The sequence below is a fragment of the Athene cunicularia genome (genome assembly GCF_003259725.1).
Source record: "Athene cunicularia isolate RWA chromosome 1 unlocalized genomic scaffold, athCun1 chr1_part1, whole genome shotgun sequence".
In the NCBI taxonomy this organism is placed as follows: domain Eukaryota; kingdom Metazoa; phylum Chordata; class Aves; order Strigiformes; family Strigidae; genus Athene; species Athene cunicularia.
In genome coordinates this window covers 94,953,852-94,962,543 of record NW_020799091.1, presented here as the reverse complement: position 1 = coordinate 94,962,543, position 8,692 = coordinate 94,953,852, and the positions used below count along the sequence as shown (strand labels likewise).

The following is an 8,692-nucleotide window of genomic DNA, read 5'->3' as shown; positions in this document are numbered from 1 at the left end:
CTCGGCACTGGTGAGGCCGCCCCTCGATTCCTGTGTTCAGTTTTGGGCCCCTCACTACAAAAAGGACATTGAATGACTCGAGCGTGTCCAGAGAAGGGCAACGAAGCTGGTGAAGGCTCTGGAGCACATGTCTTACGAGGAGCGGCTGAGGGAACTGGGGGTGTTTAGTCTGGAGAAGAGGAGGCTGAGGGGAGACCTCATCGCCCTCTACAGCTCCCTGAAAGGAGGGTGCAGAGAGCTGGGGATGAGCCTCTTTAACCAAGTAATAAGCGATAGAACAAGAGGGAATGGCCTCAAGTTGCGCCAGGGAAGGATTAGACTGGATATTAGGAAGCATTTGTTTCCAGAAGGGGTTGTTAGGCGTTGGAATGGCTGCCTGGGGAGGTGGTGGAGTCCCCATCCCTGGAGGTGTTTGAGAGTTGGGTCGACATAGAGCTGAGGGATCTGGTGTAGTTGGGAACTGTCAGTGCTAGGTTAAGTGTTGGACTAGATAATCTTCAAGGTCCTTTTCTGTGTTTCTGTGATTATGTGATTCATACTGCAAAAGCCACTTCTATGACTTGCAGTAACTGACAAGAGGGGCTATGGGTGAGCTGAATCTGGCTGGTGGTGTGAAATGTGGAGATGCTAAATAACTGAGTCTTCTACCAGGCTGCCAGGTCAGGGCTGAGCCTCCTTGGAAGAACAGAATGGGAGAGCGACTGCAGTTGCTGACAAGCTGCTGTAAGTGTAATGTCAGTCAAGTCACCTGGATGCTTTGATAAGGGTTCACTTGTCTGAATATTTTGAAGGCCAGTGTACTCTAAGGTGCCCATTACTGCTACTGGGCATAATCCACTCAGGTGAATAAGTGGCATGATCTTTAAGTAGAATCATTGGCCAGTTACTGAATATTCCCCTCTCCATATAACAAAGCACCTAGTGTTTATGTCTCAGCCCCAGCAATTGTCTGTAAGCAACAAAACAGGTTATTTTAAAACATGTTGACATTGGTGACTGTACAGCAGTAATATAAGAATATTTTGTGTTTTCTTTTTTTCTCATTTTCATTGTATCTAGGTTTTGACAGGATCTTTGTGGTCAGGTAGTTTTTGACATACTGGGAATTTTAGATTAGACTACAAAAGCACATGCAGAATTTCTTTTAAGCTAGCCGAGAAGTAAAGCACAGAAGCTAATTTTCAACATTTAAAAGGAAGTAGCCCTCAATAGGTGTTTCCTCTTTTTTATTTTTTTCAATCGATTATAATCACTTAAAATCAATGTATTTTAGTATGACTGCTGTCCTACTAATTCACTTGGTTGTAAATCTTATTTTTCTGATTGTCTTCTGGCCCCCTCGTTCTCCCACCAAAAAAAAAAAAAAAAAAAAAAAAAAATATCCAAAATTCAGGCTTCTAACAAAAGATATGTTTTTCTTGGTGACCATTCACAGACCTATTTTAAAGTAGTTTGTAAGGCTTTAGAAATTAACTCTAGGTTGAAAATACTTGCACCAGTATTAGAAGGAGTATATCAGTGGTCCATGAATTTGGCTGTGTGCAAAGAACTTTGCGCATCTGACTGCATTTACTAGTTCTTTTTCACTTCCCGCCTGGAAATACTTAACTGCTTTGTCTTCCTCACTGGTACTGTATATTCTCCTTTTTCTCTGTTCTTATGAAATACAGGGGTGGAGAGAAGTCCGGACCACAAGGAGCTGTGAGAGTTAGTGCCATTCCTTAAGCAGATGACAGCTCCTTCCTTGAAGGCCTTGCAGTTTTTTGTCTTACCACCAGCTATAGTGGACCCTTACTGTCTGTTGGCTGTTCTTGCTGACTGACACTTCTGCTTTTTCCAGTTAAGCAACTCAGCCTGCAATGTGTACTTATGCAAAATACTTGAGTAAACCACATTGTTTGTAACCATCTTCTCATCACATCCCTCTTTGAAGAGGGAAATTTTCACAGAGCAATGTCAAACTTGTGAAGAGTACATTTATTCCTGTGTTGTTAGAGAGAAATTATATAGTTGAATGTTTAAATGGCTGTATTTGTAACACTGTTGTCCTTTGGAAAATTCTGGGGAAAAGGATGAACTAAAAAAGTCATGTTGAAGTAGTACTGAAAAGACAACGGGCAATTTCTCAATAGCACCAAGGCATTACTGCAATATGTCCTGGAAAAACTTTGCTTTGCTAGCTAATACTCTCTGTGTGCATAAACTATACAAGGTTGAGTGCTTAAATAAGATTTATCTGAAACAGGCAGTTCATGGTTTTTATTGAAAATTTTATATGGAGACCCAGAAATCTTTTAAGACTTTAACACTACATCCACTGTTATTTGATAGTTATTTAGGAAGTGTGGAAAGGATTTCACCTTTAAGGAAATGATTCCGTCTTGTAGAGGCATTTCTTCACCTGATTTTTTTTTTTTTTTTTTTAATAGACAGTGTTTTTATCATTGCCTGAAAGGAAAATGGGATCAAAACTTTGAAAAACGGGGTATAATCATTTTAATTCAGTCTTCAGGTGATGTTAGGATGTCGATCCCACTTACTGTCAAGCCTCATTTTTCAAAAATTGATACTTTGTACTTTTAGGTCTTGCCCTTTTCAGATAAACAATATGTAAAAAACAAAACAAACAAACAAAAAAAACCACACCAACTTTTTATGCTGCTTTAAAATAAATGATTAATTCTTTCAACATATTCTATGTGTCTTTTTAAATCCTGTTAAGATTTTCTTCATAGCCAAAAAAATTACATCCATCTAAATTCTTCTAAGTGCTTTATGACTTTCAATTCTAACTTCTGTCTTTAGCTCTGAAAAGAAAGCAGAACTGCTTTAGATCTCATCTAAATCTTTCAGGGAAGGGAGGAGGCAGGCAAGTTTAGCTCCAAGGTGATTTTTCCAGCTTATGCCCAGATAACTGAGATGTTCTTGTTTCAACTTTTCATCAGTTCATTCATTATTGGACAGAAATTGGGCACAGAAAACATAACCTGAGAAGATGAAGCTTCTGAACACCTGGAATGGATTCAAGTAATATTTGAGACTGTTGCTGTCTAGTCCACTAAACTATAAATCAAGAAGGCACACAAATTTAATGTCCCTGTCCCTAAGACAGCTAGCCACCCTGCATGTTGGTTTCTTACCTTGGGAGAGCCCGAAGAAGAGTGGTTACTGTGCTCTGTGTTTTGTACCCCGGGAGGTGGCGCACATGGTTTGTTTTTCAAATAGGAGAGGTTTGAGCCCTTTCACAGCAAATTCTGTTGTCTTGCTTGAATTCTATTAAAAGTACTTTCAATATTTCTCTTTTTTAAATATCCTACCTAAAAAGGTCTTTAGCTTGGGGTGTCCTGATCATTTAGTAATATCCCTCTTCCCTCCTCCTAAAAGCCTTTTAAAAAATGTCTGTTATTTTTAAGCCGCGAACTTTTATCTTTAAGAGTAGCATGGTGTATTATGCATATTGATAAACTGGGTGGATTGGTCAGGCATGATTAGCACCACTGTTTAATATGGTGGCTTTATTTCACTTTTTGACAAGCTGGCTCGCTTTGTTACTGTCCAGAAATTCAGTGAAGCCTCCCTACCATTACACAGCTCTGCTCACAGGGATACTGTACAAGTTTTCAGTTTCCTTCTCATGCTTAAACTTCCCTTATGCTTTTGAAATTGCTATCATCCTCAGTGCACTCTCTGTGCTTCAGGGTTATTGAATCCAAAACTGTAAAACTGTCTGTTCAGTCACCCTTGTTCAACTTTCCCCATTAAAGCTGGCCTATATAGACAAAACACCTTTTAAGTTCATGTATGAAACATAAAAGTAAGAATTTACTTCAAGAATACGGCTTTTTCAGTAATGATAGTACAGTGCTGACAAATGAATGAAAATTTACAATCCGAGTGCTCAGTGTAGTTTTTCAGGACAACATGTAATTCTGATAGCCGTCCTGTAAACATTAACTATTCTTCCCTTTCTGCACCAAAACAAATTATTTTCTAAAAACAAATGGTTCGGGTATTTTTCCTTTTAGAGGGCTTACAAGTAACATCAGACTATACCTTGACTTACCATTTGTTTTTCTAGGAAATTCAATAGCATTTCCTAAGAAATAGAAGTTACTGTAAAGCTACAAGAATCTATGCTGCCAGTGTATATACAAATATTAGCATATTGGATGTTCATAGATGTTAGCTAGATAAAACTACTTTTTCTGAATAAGCAAGGTATTGTAATTCTTCAACTTCCTTCTTTTCATGCACCCAGCACTGTTCTGAAGTACTATGCATAAGAATGCTATTTATTTTTCCTTTGACTTTTTTTTTATTGTAACTTAACATTAACTTCAGCTTTCCGTATTCTTACTGTATGAGATTTTTTAATTGTACTTCTTAGAACGTTCTTTAGGCTGGTGTTTTATACTGATTTTTAATCACTGATGTATTTTTATAGTCTCCTGGTTTGCACATATATTCACTTTCATTGACTAACTTACACCCAACTATTACCCCACACTGTCCTGAAATATCAACCCACTATGACTCCCCATGTCTGCTGCCATCCTGGCCCATAGGTAAGGTGATACTTTTTTTTCTCCCTTCCCCTTCTCTAGGAGACGGGTCTGAAAGAAATCCAGGTCTCTCACTCTGCAGATTGGGCTTCAAAAGAGGATTTACTGTGGTTTTTTGCTCTTTTAGAACTCCAGCATCAGTTTCGGGTGACCTGAGCCCATCATGGTGGCATCGGCCTGGGTGCCTGCTGAGAAAGCTGGTACTGGCAGAATGGATCAGGGAAGAACTCCAGGATATACCACGGGTTGTCATCAAGCTACACATGATTTGGGATTTCTGATAGCAGGGATCGTTGCCAATTCAGCTCCCTCTGGTAAATCTCTACTTGATTAAGTAGGCTCGCAGAATTGTTCGCATCCAGACTTGGCTGTAGACTATATGGGATTGCACAGGGTCTGTGCTGGTAGGGATCTGTAGGCCTAATGGCTGTGCTGACAGCAGCATTTCAAGAAAATGGACAACAGAGATCCTGTTGGATTGTGCAAAGCTGTATCAAAGTATCCAGCATTTAAAGAAGGATTTTTCTCTCCCTCTCATTTTGCCCTTCTCCCTACACTGCCTTCCTCTTCTGAAAGGTTTGGGCCATTACATATTAAAGATGACTAGATTTGGGCCCATAATGTATTAAACTATTGCTGCTAATACCAAGGAAATGTTGCCAGTCAACATCTATCTGGTTGAAGTACAATTGAATATATTTCCTTGTGTATCTCTGGATTAACAAAGCATAAGAAAAACAAACAAATATGCCTCATCTTTGAGTCATTTAACAGACCAGCAATGTGCTGGGAGCTAGACTCACTAGCTTTACAAGTTTTCTAGCTTATCAACTGAAAGTAATAATTGCTTGCTTTTTGCCTTTTGTTACATGATCCATTTTTGTATCTCGGGGGAAGATGTTAAGGTTTTAACATATCCATAAAAGAAGTATCTGAAAACTGTCATCTTGTTCTAAGTATTTGCTCCTGAGTTTCATAAAGCCGTTCAAGGTAGACCAGAAAAAAAAAAAAAGAAAAAGTCATTGTATTAAAATAAACATTTAAATCCATATTTCTACATATTACTCTCTATGCTACCACAATTCAGGATGTTGAGGTTCTACCTGAATTATGGGCACAGGCACATAGTGAAGCATGGCTCTTACAGCAGCTTAAAGAACTTCTCTTCCACATTGCCACCCCTATTGTCCATGTGTATGTTCTTATCTGCCTTAAGTCTTAGGTAAAGTTAACTTAAACATCAGTTGCATATTTTATGTAGGTAATCTAGTTTTTCCAGTAGCTCTTGAAGTCCTTGTGACCTCTACAAGCAAAGATTTGGTGCAATATTCTTTGCCTTACAAACTGTGCCTCCCTTTGAAATCACCAAATTCTTTAACTCATCCTAGCAGAATTAAAAATACATTGTTAGCCATTTGTGAATGAGCAGAAAACATGTAAATTAAATAGGTACAAGGACTGGCCTGACACTTTGCTTAATTTGTTACCCAAGTGGGGAACAAAATGCCCCTGGAGGTACAGCAGCTTAAAGCAAGAACTTGCTCTGTTGCAATTTTTCAATGTTAGCAAATGTCCATAAACTTTTTCTAAGGACTGTGGATTTTGTGATGATAAGACTAACACATAAGCACTGTGCACCTACATTCACCTGTTTCATTTAGTATCTGTAAGAGTAATTTGTTTCCTGAGTATGTTTCCTGTGATGCTTATCACCAAAGGGGTTTACAGCCTCACAGGCATCTAGAGCAAAGATTAATGTTTTGAAAGATTTTCTCTAAGCTTTCAAATTACAGAATGAATGGTTACAGAATAAGAACAGAAATGATCCTTCAGGAGTGTTCTTTGATTAATTACTGAAGAAAGAACAGTATTACTTTTCTTTTTCAGACACAAAACTGAGATACCTGAAGTAAAACATTTTAAATTTTCCTGGTCCTTTGGTATTCAAAATCCCCTCAGCTAGAGACCACTGGATCCCTAGGCTTTGGAAGGTAAGCAAACCAGTTAGTGTGTTGCCTGGTTTTGTAGCAAATGCCTGGCTGTAGTTCAATGTAGTTTAGGCAGTAATGAAACTGAAGTAACCTGCTACACTTTTCTTGTGGATAAAAGCAGGTAAATTGGCAGTTATCCAATAGACACTGATCCTTAGCGATAGTGATTTTTCACAGTTCAGGTGGTGACAAAGCTTCTAGGAGCTTAAAATTTTTATCCATGGAGTCTGTGACACACCAATGCTCATACAACAAATTTATTACAAAATTAAATTATCCTGATCCTAGTTAATTTTCTTGGCTTTAATAAAAGTAGCAGAGTTTTTCATTTGACTAACACAAACTGTAGTATTTTGGGTTTAAAGACACATTATTTTTACTTTAGAGACTAGAAATGTACTCTTCAATAATTTCAGTCATTTATTAGCAGAGACATCATTTTCTGATTTATCTCACAGGATAACAGTGCCTGCAGAAATAATTGTGTATTTGGAAAAGTAACCCAGAAGGGTGTTGTCCTTAACTTTCTCTTACCCGCATGTAACTCCTTTTCCTTTTTCTCCTATGCTTTTCATTTCTTAAGTTGAGTTGTCCCTTGCTACCGCTGTAATTATTCTCACACCTAGGTTTTATTGGATATTGCTTTTCATTTGCAAGGTCCACTACATTTGAAAATAACCAGCAGCAATTACTCCCTTAGGTTTACCTGTAATTTATAGGATACTATAATATCCCGCTCACAGATGAGGACAAGAAATTACTCTTCTCCAGGGACTGGAAACATTAATAGTTTTCATGGGTGTCCTGGGAGGAAGGCAAAAGCTGCAGTTTGGCTGTGGTCATGTATGTGCCCTCCTGCAGGATTTTATTCATCTGTTTGCTGAACTAATCATAATTTCTATGCATCATTAGAGGCAGAGTGAATGAAAGAGATTCTAAATCAGAGTTTTAAGAGCAAATTCTAATTCACAGCGTAGTTTAGTTATTTCATTCTGAAAATTGCTCAGCTTCCTTGTTTGGTATTTGTCCAACTTGGAGGTCTTCTGCTGGGTTTCCTGAACATGTTTAAGCTGTCCTTGATGTGAGCTGTAATTTCCTTGATTCAGAGCCAGGGCTGACTGGTACTGGCAGGGCTCAGTGCCCACACAGGCCTGCGAACACCTATCAACCAGAGCATGCTGGAAACTTGGCAAGCCCATGGTGTGGGACTCCTGATGGGCAATGACATTATCTCCCACAGACTAGAAAACATGTACTGTCAGCACAGTGCTGTGGCTTCATGCTCCTTACACCTGGCCTGGGAGGCTGGTGAGTGGGAGACAAGCAAGGGTGCTGCCCCACACCCCAAAGTGCAAGCCATGCAAGGTTTCTTGGTGGAGTGATGGGAACCAAGGACTGAGCAAGCTACCCCACCAGAAGGAAAACATCCAGGCGAGGCTGCATGACACCTTGCTCGCAGCACTGGCAGGGCCCACCACAAGAAAAGATGAACCAAGGGCTCGGCCTGGTGGGCTGGTGCCCATGGTAGGACTTGTGTCATCCTGGTGCTGTGGCAGTGGGTGGAGGAAGGAGGGGGCTCCAGTGGGGCCCTGCCTTGTGGCCTTGACAGCTCAAACACCAGGAAGACCCTGGCCATCACCAGGAAAAAGCCCTTCCTTGCTTTCTGAGTTGGGTTCAACAGACTTAATAACAGGTTCATTTTAAGATTTGGGCAAAACCAGTTTTTTGAACAGGGTGACAGGTGGCATATGAACCTTCATTCTGATCCTACTGGCCAGTTGGTTTCTTTACGCAGAAAGTAACTTTTAGCACTACCTCTTATGTTTGAGTTTCTGGGTGGAGTCTACTGTTGTAACGCCTTGGCTCAGAAGGCGCTTGGTTTGACAAGATAAATCCTCCTTCCCCCGAGGCCGCCCGCCCTCTCCCCCTCCAGAGCAGCCGCGGCCGTTACGCGGGCCAGGCCCTTCCTTCTCCACCTTTACCAGGGAGGTAACGCGAGGCCTCGATTCCGCCCGGTCCTCCCGGACACCAGCAAACGGCAAAGCGGCCGAGAAGGCGAGGGCGGGGGGGGAGTCGCGCCTCCCCGGACGCGGCTGTGGCGGTTCCCCGGCCCCAGCTCCCCTCCCCTGAGTGCCCCGC

The 8,692-nt window shown here is 40.6% G+C and overlaps 1 protein-coding gene across 1 annotated transcript in view; it reads left to right on the top strand.

The window, feature by feature from the left end:
- Positions 1-8,692, top strand: part of FAM3B (family with sequence similarity 3 member B) — a 31,129-nt gene that overhangs the window by 12,827 nt on the left and 9,610 nt on the right. Inside the window, exon 2 of the mRNA XM_026847419.1 lies at positions 4,690-4,876. Coding sequence (XP_026703220.1) covers positions 4,726-4,876 — 151 coding nt within the window. The 5' untranslated portion in view covers positions 4,690-4,725. The remainder of the gene's footprint in view (positions 1-4,689; positions 4,877-8,692) is intronic.